At 35.2% G+C, this 17,147-nt stretch overlaps 3 protein-coding genes across 9 annotated transcripts; 1 reads left to right on the top strand and 2 right to left on the bottom strand.

Annotated features, from left to right (window-relative positions):
- Nucleotides 1-428: 428 nt before the first annotated feature.
- Nucleotides 429-3,324, bottom strand: LOC123229547 (N-acetylglucosaminyl-phosphatidylinositol de-N-acetylase-like). 6 transcript variants are annotated; one of them, XM_044655437.1, is made up of 11 exons: nt 3,167-3,324; nt 2,850-2,966; nt 2,714-2,765; nt 2,569-2,639; nt 2,120-2,184; nt 1,818-1,862; nt 1,645-1,725; nt 1,333-1,400; nt 1,021-1,069; nt 745-908; nt 429-656 (listed from the first exon to the last, which is right to left on the bottom strand). In XM_044655437.1, exons 2-11 carry the CDS (start codon nt 2,956-2,958, stop codon nt 587-589), a joined length of 774 nt encoding a protein of 257 aa, XP_044511372.1. In that variant the 5' UTR covers nt 2,959-2,966; nt 3,167-3,324; the 3' UTR covers nt 429-586. The 6 variants fall into 6 exon arrangements, with proteins under 6 accessions (XP_044511372.1, XP_044511371.1, XP_044511374.1 ...); XM_044655436.1 differs by lacking the exon at nt 3,167-3,324 and having other exon boundaries at nt 2,850-3,160; XM_044655439.1 differs by lacking the exon at nt 3,167-3,324 and having other exon boundaries at nt 1,830-1,862; nt 2,850-3,160.
- Nucleotides 3,325-5,043: 1,719 nt separating this feature from the next.
- Nucleotides 5,044-10,874, top strand: LOC123229545 (BTB/POZ domain-containing protein At2g30600). Of its 2 annotated transcripts, none has more exons than XM_044655434.1 (13): nt 5,044-5,199; nt 5,784-6,583; nt 6,885-7,214; nt 7,382-7,612; nt 7,980-8,141; nt 8,472-8,684; nt 8,785-8,832; nt 8,925-8,983; nt 9,446-9,578; nt 9,689-9,763; nt 9,860-9,940; nt 10,350-10,418; nt 10,515-10,874. In XM_044655434.1, exons 2-13 carry the CDS (start codon nt 5,789-5,791, stop codon nt 10,731-10,733), a joined length of 2,415 nt encoding a protein of 804 aa, XP_044511369.1. In that variant the 5' UTR covers nt 5,044-5,199; nt 5,784-5,788; the 3' UTR covers nt 10,734-10,874. The 2 variants fall into 2 exon arrangements, with proteins under 2 accessions (XP_044511369.1, XP_044511368.1); XM_044655433.1 differs by lacking the exon at nt 5,044-5,199 and adding an exon at nt 5,269-5,666.
- A 998-nt stretch (nt 10,875-11,872) lies between these two features.
- Nucleotides 11,873-14,372, bottom strand: LOC123229546 (small nuclear ribonucleoprotein SmD3b-like). Its single transcript, XM_044655435.1, has 5 exons — nt 14,090-14,372; nt 12,843-12,895; nt 12,679-12,745; nt 12,539-12,595; nt 11,873-12,204 (listed from the first exon to the last, which is right to left on the bottom strand). Exons 1-5 carry the CDS (start codon nt 14,246-14,248, stop codon nt 12,142-12,144), a joined length of 399 nt encoding a protein of 132 aa, XP_044511370.1. The 5' UTR covers nt 14,249-14,372; the 3' UTR covers nt 11,873-12,141.
- Between the last annotated feature and the right edge of the window lie 2,775 nt (nt 14,373-17,147).

The following is a 17,147-nucleotide window of genomic DNA, read 5'->3' as shown; positions in this document are numbered from 1 at the left end:
TCAATTCAAGATTGAGATCGACTCTTTTGATTTATAAAAAATGAGTTAGCCAAAAAATTTGTTGGAGAATGAGGGTCGAATTTGCCAATGACTCAATTGAGTTAGGCTAACTTAACTTGATCCTAAGCTGAGGCTACCTATTCAAACTTGAACACCCTTAGAGATGAATAGGGGTGGATTTGAACTCAACCAAATAAAAAAAAAAAAAAAAAAGTCAGTTTGAGTTTGGATCGAATCTACAATGGTCAATTAAAGATTGAGCTCGACTTGCTCAATTGGCAATGAGTTTGTCAAAAATCTGTCAAAGAAGAATTGTTGAAAAATATTAATCTATCAATGGCTCAATTGAGTTAAAGTTGGCTCGATTCGATTTTGAACTGAGGCTACCCTTGCTCAAACTAGAACACCCCTAGAGATGAAAATTGTACTTCCAAAAAGGTATAGACCGGCATTCCTGCCCTTAATATTTGAAGAAATACATCAATGAGGAAGTTGCACAGAAAAAGACGGAATACTGATACAGAAAAAGACATTAAAACACCTGTTATATTTTGTGTCTCAGTCATTGTGCAACACAAAAATTTAGCTAATTGTTAATCCTTCTGAGGGTGTTTACATATGAATAACTGGAAAATGATACAAAAAGCTTCCGAAACCTGCAAATTCGAAGATAAATTAAAGTCGGCAATCAGAAAACAAAGCACTTTAAATACAAGCCTGAAAATAGAAGAGAAAAATGCGTACCAAACCCATTGGCTACGGTGTTCTGACATTGCCAGAAAGCTTTTACCAGGATGCTCATTTAGTAAGCACTGAAACTTTCCTCTGGGATAATGCATTGCAGATGACAAGATGGACAGCCAGATGTCAAGAGGTCCACTATACTTGCGAAATATGTTAGTGCTAATCTGAACAGGTAGTTCACAAAGTATTTCAGCAATTCAAGCATAAGATTGGCAGAGTAGGATAAAAAATTTGTAAAACCAGAAACAAGAAGTAAATGCAGTGAAAAGAACTTACAAGTTCCCATGCCTCAGTATTGCCACGGGAAGTTTCAGTCAAGAAGTTGCTGCATTCAATGCAAAATACATAAAACAATTGTCAATTTTCTAAAAATAGAGCAAAGCAGCCAACCGTTCACCAAATCTCCAATTCACTCATATGATAGTCTGATTAATTTATGTATTTAATGTATGTTGTGGGTTCTATATTAAATGCAGATCTAATGGAAGAAAATACATTTTATCCTAGTAATCTACGAACCAATCAACCAGTTGAGAAGTTACAAGAAAATAAATCAATTCGACATTGATTAAAGAAGCTTAAACTTACCATATACCATGATGAACATCGCGGTGATTACAGTGGCCCGAAACACCGTAGTTATCAAAAGTGATTATCTAGAATAACATGATACGATGAAAATGATGCACTATTAAAAAAAAAAAAGGAAGAAAAAGCTGTTTAGGTTTCTAAAACAGAAGGGACACTCAGTTCATGTTTTTGGGTCTGGCCGTTACATGAACAACCAAAGCTTTCACATAGATCATAAGGGAGTACAAGTGCATATCTTTCTACAAAATGCCAATCAAACAAAGCGGGAAAGAAAAAGTCCAATGAGACTAACTTGACAAAAGATCTCACCAAGTCAATTGCATGAGTAATAACTTCCTCTTCAACAATCTTGGCTAGCAAGTTATGATTCCACACTTTGCCAAAACCATCCTAATAAAAATGCCAGATGAGCCAAATCTTTGGCATGAATATTTATTTAACTACTAGCAGAAGTTATAGTTCTTAGAGAGGCATGGCATTACCTGGAAATCTACCTGATCAAGGATCTTCACATGTTCTGGTGGAACCTGTTTAAATGGATTGAACATTAAGTAATTATAAACCAACATTTAGGATAGAATCAGCTAGTGATGCATTGAGTGAACACAATTGTCCAAGTGTGAAAAATTCTTGGTCCCAACCCTATTACTCATGCTCGAAGAATAGGCTGTAACCCAAAAAAGAAGATAAATGCAATGATAACACTACTACTCAAGCAGAATTAAGCTGCTGGAAAAAAAAAAATGCTAATCTTCTAACTTGTTTTGGTGCCAAGGCACGTCACCTTGAAAACTGCACAAGCCCGATACAGTTCATCTTTTCTGATGTTCCCCATCCCATCTGCATTACCTACTTAAAACAAACAACATGGTAAGTAAATGTATTATAATGAAACATTATATTGACGACATTACAGAATGTTACATGATTCAAAGAATTACTCAACCATACACAAAGAGAAAGAAACAAATATAAAACTTATATTTTTCACACACTAACACCCATAAATATACAATGCTCGGATACACAGAGATGGCAAGAAGTCCTTAATGGAGAACAACCCACAAAGAAGCTAGCTGCATCACAAAAAGAAAGACCTTCGTAGAAATAGAGTGGCTTGAAGCTCGGAAATACAACACAAGTCCTATATTTCTTTTGTCAATGAACTTCTGATATGTAAATGAATAATGAAGCAGATGTAACTCAATTGATCAATCAATCACAATGAATTACCTGTTGACATACATAATATGAACACATTATGTGCCCTTGAAGTCATGTAATTGATTGTTGGGGAGAAAAACCTGCAAAAATACCACTTCTTCATAAGAAATGGTCTTACAAAATATTCACAAAAGAGCTTGTTCAATGAACTTACATAGATTCATCATCTGGGTGGGCAATAACAAGCAATACATTTCTCTTGTCACCTGATTTTAATATGTAAACGGCTTACTCGAATCAACAAAAACAAAAAACAAAACCCACAAAAAGAAAGCTACAAGTCAACTTACCTGTCCTCGAAAATACAGAATTGGATTGTGAACGTGACGAATTCAGAATTTTGTACAGTGAAGCCACCCAGGTCACACCTACTGATACGATTATTGACAACCAAGCCATCTGGAGCACTGCAGAAGATTATTAAACAAATTTTCAAAGTTCATGAAGTGGAAGAAATATTTGTCAGTAACATTTCATCGAACTTCTTAGGTGAAGCAAGCAAATTGATCTAGCAAGCTATAATCAATTTTAATATGTAACAAATAATTATCCTTCTAATCAGAAAATTAAGAGACAAAGAATTTGAAGGAGATCAGTTACAACTTACAAGCTTCCGATCTAAAGCAACACTGTTGTGAAAAATAAAGCTTGGTCGCGCCGAGCCAGGTCCAAATGTAGTTAGGAGGGCAAAACGCAATACAAATAAATGGCCCAAGCTCATGAACTTCTTAGTAAGTTTGGGCCCAAGCTCATGAACTTCTTGGTCAGTGGGGAAATTTAGAAATTAAAATAATTAACACGGTTCAACTTTATTGACAATAAGACCCTCAGAAAAACAGTTTAAAAAAAGCCAAACAACTATTTCCCAACCAAGATATGCTGTAATGGCAAGTTTCCATCTTTTAACTATGGAAACACCAAACACCCACCCATGACTAGTTAAATTTAACAAAACTCTAACGGTGGTAAGGGTAAAATCATCATTTTCTCTATAATATTAAAAATAAACTAAAATAGAATTTACTTTTACCCCCTTAAACTTTAAAAACTAAAATTTTTCTCCAGCCTAAGTTTTAAAAAAATCACAGTTTTACCCTAGGGTTTCGTTTTGAAATCTCCGACGATATCTCCGGCTCCATTGCCAACGACCTCTCCCTCCCGAAGCATCCTCTTCTTCTGATGATCTCTTTCTGTCCATTTGGATGTCCGATCGACGTCGAAGAAGTAGTGGAAGACGAAGTTCTTCATCTTCCCAGAACGAAGACGAGACGACTCGTCGTCGTCTGGGAAGATGAGTCGTCTTCATCTGGGAAGACGATTTCTCTTCCCAGACGACGTATCTCTGTGCCGGATGGGTTGGGGTGGAGTTGAGGGGGGCCGTCGGTGGAAGAGAAACCGTCGGGAGGGTAAGACAGTCGGTGATAGCGTCGGAGAAAGTGAAAGGGTTTGGAAATAAACCCTAGGGAGGGAAATGCGATCTTTTCAAACTTAGCTTAGAGAAAAAATATTAGTTTTAAAACTTTTAGGGGAGAAAATGAGATTAAATTTACTACCGTTAGAGTTTTGTTAAATTTAACCTATCATGGGTGGTATTTGGTGTTTTTATAATTAAATGGTGGAAACTTGTCTTTACAGCATACCTTGGATGGGAAATAGTCGTTTGGCCTTAAAAAAAAAAAAAAGACAAAGAAAGAAAGAATCGGTATGAAAAAAAAGAAAAGTTATCCACAATTTTTCAAAAGACTCAATTGAGTCAAGTTAGAGGAATCCCTCTTCGAACTTAAATCATTTGATTTGAATTCAAATTGACTCATATTATATTCATCTTTAGTTTGAGTTTTCAAAATTTTAAGGTATAAATGTAACCAATGATTTTAATCCCGAATCAAAAATGTCAATCTAATCGGAAAATAGTTTTTGTTTAAATACCTTAATCTTTGAGACGTAATCATCATTTTAAATCTCAAACCAAATCTAAATAGGAGGTTAATTTAGTCAAACTATTATATCAAACGATAACATTTATTATTAAAATTTGAGGATGAAAAAACTTTAATCCGGGATCCAAATCTGAGGAGACAATGAACATTAGAGCTATAAATATTTATTTATATCAAAATAAATATATTTAATATATCTATTTTAAAATTTTAATGGAACCGTAGAGAGATCATTTAACCGGGTCAAGTCCTTATCAGGGTAAAAAATATAGATGTAACCCGGATCCCGAATTTCGGTAACTTATTTAACATGAGAATATGAGATGTCCCAAAATGAACACTTCTGGAATAGCAAAACAAGTAATCGATCCCGAGGTTGCCTCCGAGGCGAAGATAAAAAATCTGGTTGATCTTACCTTCACTTGCATCCCACTTGACATGGCTACTGGCCACGTTCAATTTTCACTCATTGAAATTTAATTTTGGCCATAAATTTAACACCGAAAAAATCCCACATCAACATCACGTCCATACTGGCAATCCAATCCATTCCATTCTCCAATTTGCCCACCTAACAGGACAAAGAGAAAAAAACCACCTCAAATTAACATCTTCTTTTCTTGATTTGAATGTATCAGTCCTGGTTTCGTTTCGTATTTGATTAGCCTACGAAATCGGTCCCATGAATAGTTTTTGTAAGGTAAGTTAGGAAATACCCGCCATTAAATTTTGAAGCTGATATTTTGCGGTTTCTTTCGAATTCCCTTTCATTTATTTGTCTCTCGTCTAGATTTTTGTGGGCCTCTGTTAGAGTTGTCGTTTGAGATATTTGTACTCCTGCCAGTGATGGCAGCAGCGTTTTGAGTTTGTAATTGGGTTCAGAACTTTTCTCGACTCTAGCTACTCGCGCTTCTACCAATTTCTCAGATAGTGATGTTTGAACTGTTATTGGTTTATTTAATCTGATGATTTGCTGCGGGTCAGCTTCTAACGGTTATGGTTATCGTGGCTATAAAGCACAGGCTTCCTGTTCTTCTGTGTTTTTATAAGTAACTGTATTTCGTTTTTATGTAAATGATCTGTACAAGTTTTTGAACCATTAGTTTTTCCAAAGTGTTTTTTTTTTGGGGGTTTTTTGTTTTCTCCCTGATAGACAACTAAGACAAGGTGGGGTTTTTGCTCTGTCATACTAAATATATTTTATAGTTTTGTAGTTGAAAATGTCGATACTGTCTGGTAACTAAAGGGTATTGATTTTTTTTTTCCTGAATCTGTTTTTGTAAGGCGAGATGATGGAGAAGAAAGAGAAAAAATTTCTAACAGTAGCTCCTTTTGAGTGTGCTTGGAGAAAAGATTTGAAGTTTAAGGAAGCTGGGCGGGGTTGTGTGGCTTTTGAAGCTTTTGCTCACAATGATGTCACAGTTGTTTTTAGGGAGAATGTGGGAAGCCAGCACTATCATTATAAGAGAGATAATAGTCCTCATTATACTGTGATTCTTGGTAGTCATGGGAATCGTAGGTTGAAAATTGAGGTGGATGGGAAAACTGTGGTTGATGTGGCTGGTATTGGTCTGTGTTGTTCTTCAGCTTTTCAGAGCTACTGGATTAGTATCTATGATGGTTTGATTAGTGTTGGTAAGGGAAGATACCCCTTTTGTAATCTTGTGTTTCAGTGGCTGGATTCAAATCCAAATTTTAGCATCCAATATATTGGGTTAAGTAGCTGGGACAGACATGTTGGATATAGGAATGTCAATGTATTGCCGCTAACACATAACCACATGTTGCTGTGGAAACAAGTAGATTGTGGTGACTATGAAAGTGAGGATAATAGTGACAAGGAAGTGAAAGGTGAGCGCACAGACTATGAAAATTGGGGTCTGGAAAATTTTCTTGAGAGTTGGGAGTTATCCGATGTGTTCTTCATTGTCGGTACAGAGGAAAAACCTGTTCCAGCACACAAGGTTATTTTGCAAGCATCTGGCAATTTTCCTTTGGAGGATGAAGATGTTATTCAGTTGCAAGGTGTAGGATACCCAATTCTCCATGCACTTCTCCAGCATATCTACACAGGCCAGACCCAGGTATCTTTTATTTTAGTTCTTTCTCTAAGCAATCTTATGCATTCTTGCAATTATTCTCTTTTGATAGTTTCAGCCTGCAAATTATATCTCTTATAGTTTTTAAAGATGGATCTATTCCCTTCATCTGCAAAGTATTCTCTTTTAAAGCAATCTTATTCATCTAGCATCTATCCCCTTCTCTCTTTTCATTTTAACTTTGGTCATTTTGGCTTAACTTGGATCCTTTTAGGTAAACGTTAAGGTATTCATTTCAGGCTTTTATAATACCATTTGATTTCAATATGATTTTTAATTGATGTAGATTTCAGAGCCACAACTTGGTTCATTGTTGGCTTTGAGCTCACAGTTTCAAGTGATGCCATTGGTGAAGCAGTGCGAAGAAACTATAGAACGGTTCAAACTGAATAAAAAATTGTTTGATTCTGGAAAGAATGTGGAGTTATCATATCCGTGCTCTTGGTCACATTGTTGTGCAGTCTTCCCCTTTGGTCTTCCCATCAGTGCACAGAGGCTTCAGCAGTTGCATTCAATTGGCAAGTACAGTGACATAAACATATGCATTGAGGGTCATGGTCTTGTTGCCCAGCCTCATAAAATTGTTCTCAGCTTATGGAGTGTTCCATTTGCCAAAGTAAGCCCATGCTATGTTGCTTCCTCTTTGTGTATCTCCCTTGTGTTCCTGTGGAGTAAAATTACACAGCTTTGTATAAATGGTTCTGCTTTTAGGTTGTGTATTTTTTTTTTCCCTTTTTATCAATTTACAAGAAATAATTTTAAAGGAGTCGATTACTTTGGCAGATGTTCACAAATGGAATGAGTGAGAGCAGTTCCTCCGAAGTTCATTTGAAGGATGTGTCATTAGAAGCATTCAAGATTATGCTTGAATTTATGTACAGCGGCAAACTCAATATGGAAGATACAACGGATTTTGGTAGCTTGTTACTCCAGCTTCTGTTATTGGCTGACCAATTTGGAGTCACCCTCCTTCATCAGGAATGCTGCAAATTGCTTTTAGAATGCCTCTCGGAGGTAGCTAAGCATTCCTTATTGTGCTAAATGACATAATTTAATGCTTTTTTTTTTTTGGATAAATCTTATTCCAGTCACTTTTTCTAAATGCTTTTTGTATGACTAGAACTAAATGAACGGAGAAGTGACTTGCAGTCTTGGACTTCTGAAAACAAAAAGAAGAGATCCCTTCTGTGATAATTAAATTATGAAATATTAATATCTTTCATGTACATATTACATGCAGGGATGGAGTTCTTCTAGTGGATGAAGGTCATACAACATCAGTTTTTCTATTATGCACAAGTTTAGTGGACAAGGAAGCAGACAAATTTGGCAAAGTAATTCTGCTGTAGCTTTTAAAGCTGACTATTGAACTTTGTTGCAGGACTCAGTATGTCCAATTCTGCAAGCAGTTTCATCCATCCCATCGTGCAAACTTATTGAAGAAACGTGTGAAAGGAAATTCTCAATGCACTTCGATTATTGCACAACTGCAAGCATTGACTTTGTCTTGTTAGATGAGGCAGCTTTTAGCAGTATTATTCAGGTGGGTTTTTACTTTCAAAAAAATTACTTGGGATTGGTACTTGGCTATAGAATTAAGATTGCTGCATTTAAAGACATAATCCTTTCAAAAAACCATCAGGTCAATTGCAACAACATTTTCATTGCAACTATGACGCTGCAATGAAAATGTTGTTCTTTGATTTACTGAAGAAAATGCTCAATCTCCTAAGCCACAGTCTAAAACCCTTATGAATTAGATTTAAAGTACCTTTTTTTCGAAGAGCTCTCCAAGTAGTAGTAATAACCAATGGAAATTGGTTTGTTGAAATTATTTCTCAAAATATATATACATATATTTTTTGTTTTGCAGCAAAAAGATCTTACAGTGACATCTGAAGAAAGATTTCTTAATTCAATTCTAATGTGGTGCATGAAAGCAAAGGAATTAAGTCAGTGGGAGATGGTGGATGACCTAATGACAAAATTAACTCCTGAACAGCTTTTTGAGGAAAGACTTCCATCAGTGAATGAGTTGTTGCCTTTTGTGAGATTTCCATTACTGCCATATGGCTTGCTTAAGAAGGTATGTAAAGCCTGGATGAAAATTTGTGCAAGTCTTCTTAGAATATGACTCTGAGCTTAGCCTGACTTGCAGTTCTTTTGTATTATTCTTGCACTTACAGTTGGATAGTAGCAATCTTGGAAGCCACATTGCTGTTTTTGATAATCTTGTAAGTTGAGCATTTCTTTTGTGGGATGTTCATTTATTTTTCTAGTAAACATTTATCAGTTTATTAATTTTTCCTTTATGTTAATGTTTCAGGTGAAGGAGGCAATCAGATTTATTGAATCTGGATCAGCAGAGCTGGGAAATAACCAAAAGCAAGTATCGAATACTGTAGTCCTCCATTAATGAGTCCTGATCATGCATCGTGTTGAGCAAAATTAGGAAACTGCAATGAGATTCTAAACTTTTTTTGTTGATTTAGAGTGAAAGTCCTGCTTTCTTAATCTTATTTCGTATCAGAAAAATACTGGGATAATTTTGATGTTCTTGTTTAAACATTTCATCGATACTCACTTTCTTCTATGATGATAAGAGGTAGCAAAATGGACAAAATGCTTCAGAGGGATCATATCAATGGCTTAAGCCTGCTTGTTGTATCATCTTCCAGAGGAAGTGTTTCTTTGGATACAAATGAATTTCTCAGTGACTTTTGTATTTATTGAATCTGAATTCACAATTCTTTCATTGGGGATGCATTTTAAAAATAAGCTGTGAAATGAATATTATCCTACAGACACATTCAAAGAAGAGTGACTAAGATATCTATACTTTTGCAGTGTAAGATTTCAACACAGACGATCTAGTTTCAAGGAGCTCCTGTACATATGTGACGGGGACAGCAATGGAGTTCTGTACTTTGCAGGCACATCATATGGGGATCATCAATGGGTGAATCCTGTCCTTGCTAAGGTGAAGTCCCTGGTTCTTTTCTTCTCTGCTTTTTATCATGAATTTTATCTCTCTCTGTAGGTCATTGTATTCATACAGAGCCCCTGATGTGCTTAAACTGCATGATTCAGAGAATTACCATTACAGCTAGTAGTCCCATTTCAAGATTCACTGATCCCAAGGTTTTGGCTTCGAGAGCTTACCAGGTGTGACATACGATGAATCAAACCATTGCAGTCTGCAGTAATCCTTTTCACTATGAGCATTGTTAACAGTTATTGAATAATATTTATCCATGTTAGGGAACATCTTTTGCTGGGTCACGGATGGAAGATGGACATAATTCTGCCTGGTGGATGGTTGACCTTGGCCAAGATCATCAGGTTCCCTTTCTGTCTAAGCCTTGCTTTATACCTCATAAGACGTTGCTACAGTTTGATAAGTTTTTGTTTTCTTGGGTGAAATCACAAATATTTAATATGTGGACTAGGGGTGGATCCAATTCAAACTGATTTGGATCAAATTCATGACTTGGTTTAAACAAATCAACTTGGAGTTAGAGCTTTGGTAATTCAATTTGAGATCGGATTATTTGTCCAATTGGTGATGTTCACCTCTTCGATGATATTGTTTACACCATCGACAACCCTCCATTGACATTATTTACTAGTTCAAACTCAACCTTGAATTGGACATTATACCTTCAATTTGAGCTCGAACTGACCTTGGTTCAATTCGACTTAGATCAAATTATCTCTAATGTAGACTAATGGAAGTGTGTGATTGATGCAGCTGATGTGCAACTACTACACCTTGAGAATGGATGGGTCAAGGGCTTATATTCGGTCTTGGAATTTTCAGGTAAAGATGATCTTCAGCGGTTTCGAATTTGATATGGAATTATAGCTAGTGAAGGCTGAACTGAATTATATTATGTTACCTGCATTGCATTTCCAGGGTTCCATGGATGGAAGGGTTTGGACGAACTTGAGAGTTCATGAGAATGACCAAACAATGTGCAAGCCTGGTCAGTTTGCATCGTGGCCAATAATTAGACCCAATGCCTTGCTTCCCTTCAGATTCTTTAGGGTTGTTCTTACAGGTCCCACGTGCGATGCTTCTAACCCCTGGAATTTCTGCATTTGCTTCCTGGAACTCTATGGCTACTTGCATTAATTAGGCGTTATGATTATGTGTGCCTTCTGTTTCATGTAATAAGTTTCCTGGCATTCAGCAGCAACCCTAGCTGCACCCTACACAGTCTGGTTGATGAAGAAGACTAAAACTTGTGAATAAGAGTCAAGTGTTCTTTAAAAATTGGAACAGAATTATAATCTAACCCAGTGATTCAGTCTAAAATATCATCAATTATGAATTTGGGGATGCAACTGAGTTGAGGTAAGCCGAGTATTGTTTGACTCAAGCTCAACTTGATAGAATTCACTTAAGACTCGAGAGTTCAATTCGAAAAATTAATTTAAATCTCCTAATTTATATATTTGTCAATTATCTCTTATATTTAAAGTCATAGGATAAGATTTTAAAGGTTTATTTTAAAGATTTATTGTTTTATATGATGAGCTATGGGCTTGGAAGCTTACTGATCGAGCCATACCAAATTTGAGTTTGGTTGTCAAGTCATGAGTAAATCACGAGTAATTCTGTTTGTTCACAACTTTGGTTGTAATAGGCACACTCCAAAGCTTACAAATGGTTAATGCCATGTGAGAAACATACTACCTGTTTATTTACTTTGCCGTAATAGGTATGTTTATATTAAACTTGCATTAAATAATTTATGATTCTGAAATTTTAAGTCTTGGCATAAATCTTTACATATACAAAGCCTAATACCAGGAAAGTGATAGAATTATGTTAATTTTTTTAAGACATTGACTAGCACCGCTAGCAAAACGTCAAAAATGCTCTATCATATTGCTATTAAATTGGGCCAATGGTTAGCTAAAGATCAGATTAAGTTCAAATCGACTAGTTCAGAACTCGGTTTGAATTGCTCAACACTAAGAAATAATCTTATCTTGAGCCAAACACTGATCCTAGCCCCATTTAGCTCAGATTGCCTCCACCCCTGATTGATGTGCCCCATCAAACAAAAGGCTTATGATTATAAGATGGGCATCACGATTTTATGATTTGGCATACATCAGTGGCAAACACTTGGAACGAGGCTCCACGTCCTAAACGACTAAATCAAGTACAGGCGTTGAAATAAAGCAGCATCAACAAATCAAGCCATAGTTCATCTATCATATCACACAAAAGCTAATGGATCAGCTGAGACCATATCACCATGCTTGGCTGTAATAAAAAATGTCACATTAACAATAGACTGTCTAAAATCCAAACACATAAAAGATCAAATTAGTAATATTCAATAGATTACAAAAACTGAGCTTGTGATTGTCCGGTAACATAATCTCTTTTCCCACCCCCCTTATAAGCTGGAAAAGCAGAATCATTTTTCATCAAATTTCCTAAACTCAACCATTACTCAGATGACCTACAGTAGTTGACAATAATGCTCCAGAGAGAAGGTGATGACCTACAGTTTTCCAAGAGAGGATTACCTTCGAACAGGTGGTACAACACCCCTACCAGGTGCTGCTCCACGGCCAGCTGCTGCAGCCTGTACACCAAATACAGAGGTCAGTCATGACCAGCGGCAAATATCGGTTAAGCACAACAAGCACCAAAGATCTCTCTAAGCTCATTAATTTGATAGTCTGGCTTGGTACTATAAATAAAAAGTTGAACTTTGTCACCACTTTCGATTATAGAAACACGTATGCCTACAGTATCCAATATTCTCATCCATGGATATTAATGCATTTGGAATGTTGAGTTTCGATCAAATTTTGCACCCTTACAACAATTTTTTTTGTTAACGAGCCCAAAATTCGAGTATGCATATACATATATCATATAAATATACAGAATTTATAATTAAAAAAACTACTTACTTTAGCCCGCATTGCCACAGCCCTGCCCCTACCAACTCCAATCGATGAGCTCTTACCCTTCAAGATTTTAGAAACAATTTAAGTCAAAAATCATGATACAAGAATGTGACTCAGGAGAACTAACTTAGTTGTATGGATACCTTGATTCTAGCATCTAGACGCTTGAACATTGGAGCATTCTTTAACATGTCCGGTATGACCATAAACCTGTAAAAATTTTGTATTGTTTTCAAGATAATTTAGTCAATATGATATTCAGTGACCAAATATCTCAAGTGAAAACACATTTTATAGTATACAGCACCTGACTTTGCTGCCCCGAATGAAAACATGCTCAAGCTGTGAAACCTTCCCATCCTGTTGAAGAAGAACTGAATTCAGCAACTGATGGGGATTAAATGAAAATAAACTTATTGCACAAGTAAACAGAAAAAACATAAGACCGAAGATATATTCAAATCTTTCAAAAGTCTACTCCATGTATTCAGAAAAGGCAAACAAATAATAAGTGAAGGGAAAGTAATCATCATAGCACGAATAATAAAATTATGAGTGCACCATAAAAGCACATAAGAGATACATCCCGTGCACCATAAAAGCACATAAGAGATACATCCAACTCATGTAAGAACAAAAGTCATTAACCAAGAAAAAGAAAAGGCACAAGATGGTTGGAGGTTTTTGCTTGATTTAATACTCTTTGTATAGTAAATGACCTCTCTCAAGTCTATACAAAAAGCTAGACCTACTTTTTGTGCTTAGCTTGCTTTTTTTTTTTTTTTTTTTTGGGTATCTTCGATAGTTAAAACAAACTTTTTTATCCCAAAAAAAAAAAGAAGAAAAAAAAACACAAGATAACCAATTATTCATTTTCAGGCTATTGTTACTCTCATCACTCGATTCCTAGAAACCCCAAGCTACAAAAATATTACTCTTTTTGTACATTCTGAAACCACAGAAGTATTTTCTCTCTAACAGATGACTACATTCTGATACCAAAACCAAAAAATTGTTAAATAGAAAATGTACAAAGCTGGCACCTACACATAAAAATCCATGGTCTTACCACCAGCGAGGAATGCTGTATAGCACAAAAAGCAAGGAATTATTAAAATCAGTTTAAATTCTGGATCACTTATTCCAAACAATTTCATCATAATTTTTTATTATTCAAAACTCCATTCATTCTCTCAAAACAGAAACAAGGCTTCTGTAATGTTATAGATCTCCCTTCGTAAAATTCCATCCCTCCTTTACAGTAATGGTAGGCTATAGCGGCCTCGGTAGCAAGCCAAAATAGTCCAGCACGCTATTCTCTCTATACACACATCAGGTCATATCCTCAAATAATTAAAAACCTAAAATTCAAAACTCACATTTCCCATAAACCTATAATTCTAGGGTTTAACAGCGATCAACTCGGAGCAAAGAGATAAAATCAACCTCCTCAGATCCATAGGAAAAAAAGTAAGCCAAAAATCGCCTTCAACCATACTACATAAATTCAAAAAGAATATCACAAAAAATTATGACAAAGTAGTTACATATTACCTTAGCAGTGTAGGTGATGTTCTCGAGCTGACAATTCCAGTTATCTTCACACTCAACCATACTTCCTCTGTAGAGCTCCCCGCTCTTGAGCTCCACTGTGACCACATGGCCTGATGCCTCGTGTAATAGCTTCACTGGTATCCCCAAGCTCCTACTCATGGCTTCTCTTTCTCTTTATCTCCTCCTTGAAGGTCTCTGTACTAAACCCTAATCAGAGTCGCTCTACCGCGGGCCGTGCTCTGCACTGGACTGGACAGGCTCGAAAATGTGATTTAAAGTGGCATCGCGTGAATGTTTCGGGGCACCTTTGTAATATTTGAATCATGCAGGGCAGTTTAGATATTACACTGTTTATTGAAGCTTTGAATCTTTGACGTGTCATAATTTTAAGCCCTTTTGCAGAGTATACAGAAACCAACAACTAGGGGATCTAAAATCAAATTAGATTTTTTTTGCCAGATCACCATTTTTCACCATAACTTTGATGAAAATAATTTTCACAATATAAGTTTGAAAAGTTTATTTATTCACCCATCAACTATTTCCGCTGATAAAAATTGTTCCGTGAAAGAGTAAAAAATTTATTGTACTCAAAACGCTTTAATTTCTTCCAAACCCTCTCCCCTTTCTCAATTTGAACATTTTGAATGAGTTCCAAATCTCCATAATCACTTTCAATTAGTAGTCAATCTAATTTTGGAGGCCTTTGATCTCAATCAATATCACATATTATTAATTTAAATGACTCCTTAATCTTCGTTATTTTATTTTTACAAAACATTATATCTTTTCTTTTTCCTCTTAATTTTTAACACTCAACAACCTCACAAGAAGCCCAAACTCAACCTCCAAAATGCTCACAATGAATTCTCTCTCCTTGCAACGCCATTCATTACTACTAACTTCTTTGATCATGAAAAATTCCTCTTTTGTAATCTCAAAATCCAACAATGTCAATCATTTGTCAAACAAGCCCTTAACCAATAATTAATCTACTCTTCAATCTTATCACCATCATTATTGATTTCATCTTTAGATATTGAATTCGTTGTAAAGACGATTATAATTTTAACATTGATCATAAGGGTAGAGGTAAAAAACTAATACATGTGACTATTATGGTGATGGCAATGTGGGATAAACAAGTGGAATTAACAAGATTTAAATATGTGTATAAGCTATTTTGTGATGGTCCTAGATATTCATAATAACACAAATAATCATTTAAAAGTAGATTGCCAAGTCTAATTCAGTTATTAAGAGTGAAAATCTTCACAAAATTTGAGATGAGAGCATATGTTGTTTTATGGAGTGTCAGCAAACAATGATTTGGAAGCAAAATAACTTGTCAGCTTTTTCACTTAATAAATTTAAGGCCAAACAACTAGTTCCCACCTAAATTATGTTGAAATCTCAAAGTTTCCCCTATTAACTATAGAAATACCGTTTATCCACCCATATTCGGTTAAAATTAACTGTGAAAAGGGTAAAATTGTTATTTTCTCTATAATATTAAAAATAAACTCAAATATAATCTATTTTTATCCCCCTAAACTTTAACAATTAAAATTTTCCTCCAACCTAAGTTTTAAAAAATGACAGTTTCACCCTAGGGTTTGTTTTGAAATCTTTGGTGACATCTTCAGCTCTATTGTCGACGACCTCTCCCTCTCGAAAAATCTTCTCCTTTCGGCGATCTCTTTCTTCCTATTTAGATATCCGATTGACGCCGAAGAAGCCTTGGGAGACGAAGACTATAACTTTGTCTTCGTCGATGTCGATCAGGCGTCTAAATGGAAGGAAAGAGATCGCCGAAAAGAGAGGATGCTTCGAGAGGGAGAGGTCATCGACAATGGAGCCGGAGATGTCGTCAGAGATTTCAAAACAAAATCCTAGGGTGAAACTGTAATTTTTTTAAACTTAGACTGGGAAAAACTTTTAGTTTTTAAAGTTTAAGGGGGTAAAAAAAAATAAATTTTTTAGGCATTAGGGTTCTATTAAATTTAACTGGTCATAGATGGGTAAACGGTATTTCCATAATTAATGAAAAAAACTTTAAGAATTCAGCATAGTTTAGGTGAAAAATAGACCTTTGGCCCTAAATTTAATAGATGAAAATGGATGATAAATTGATCTATCTAAATTTCAAACTTAAAAGATGAGAAAGTTATTTCATCAAAGTTTGGGTGGGACATAGTAATTCAGCTTTTTTTTAAAATAATTCGAAATTTCGTCGATCATTGAGTAGGCACGTGGAATTATGTTTTGCTTCTGCTGCTCGTCATCTTTCAAAGCAATCAAATCACCACCTATAAAAGGCCAAACGATTTTCCCGCCCAAAGTATGTTGAAAACCTGTTTTCACCCAATAACTTTGAAAATCTCGTTTATCCACTTATATAAATCTATTAATTTTAACGTAAAATTATTATTTTATATATAATATTAAAAATAAACTAAAATTTTATCTAATTTTTACTATTTAAATTTAAAAAATTAATATTTTTTTCTCAAAACTAAATTTAAAAGAATCACATTTCTCTCTTTAGAGTTTAATTTCAATATTTAATTACTCTCTTTGGCGTTATTATCAGTTGTCTCTCCCTCCTGATAGTTTTTCTTCCTCTAATGATTTGTCTCAACGAGACCTCATCCCTCCAATGTAGTACCATATCATACAAGAAGACAAATCATCTTCTCAGATAATGTCACACGACGTCAGAGGAATTAGAGTCTTGATAAGATAAATCGTTAAAGAAAGGAGAATCATCAAGAAAAAAAACAGTCAACAATGACACTGAAAAGAGTAATTGGATATTGAAACTAAACCATAGGAGGAGAAATATGATTTTTTAAAATTTGATTTAAAGGAGAAAATTATTAGTTTTTAAAATTAGGAAAGAAAAATGAGATAAAATTTTAAAAGATTAGAATTTCATTAACTTTAATTGTTTATGGGTAGATAAATAAAATTTCAAAATTAAAGGGTCGAAATGAGACAAAGCATACTTTCGGTGGGAATAAGTGCTTTGGCCTCTATAATGGAAAAACTTGATTTG

Source organism: Mangifera indica, chromosome 11 (assembly GCF_011075055.1).
Source record: "Mangifera indica cultivar Alphonso chromosome 11, CATAS_Mindica_2.1, whole genome shotgun sequence".
In the NCBI taxonomy this organism is placed as follows: Eukaryota; Viridiplantae; Streptophyta; class Magnoliopsida; order Sapindales; family Anacardiaceae; genus Mangifera; species Mangifera indica.
Note: the sequence above shows the minus strand (reverse complement) of the source record. Positions and strands in the feature narration are given on the sequence as shown.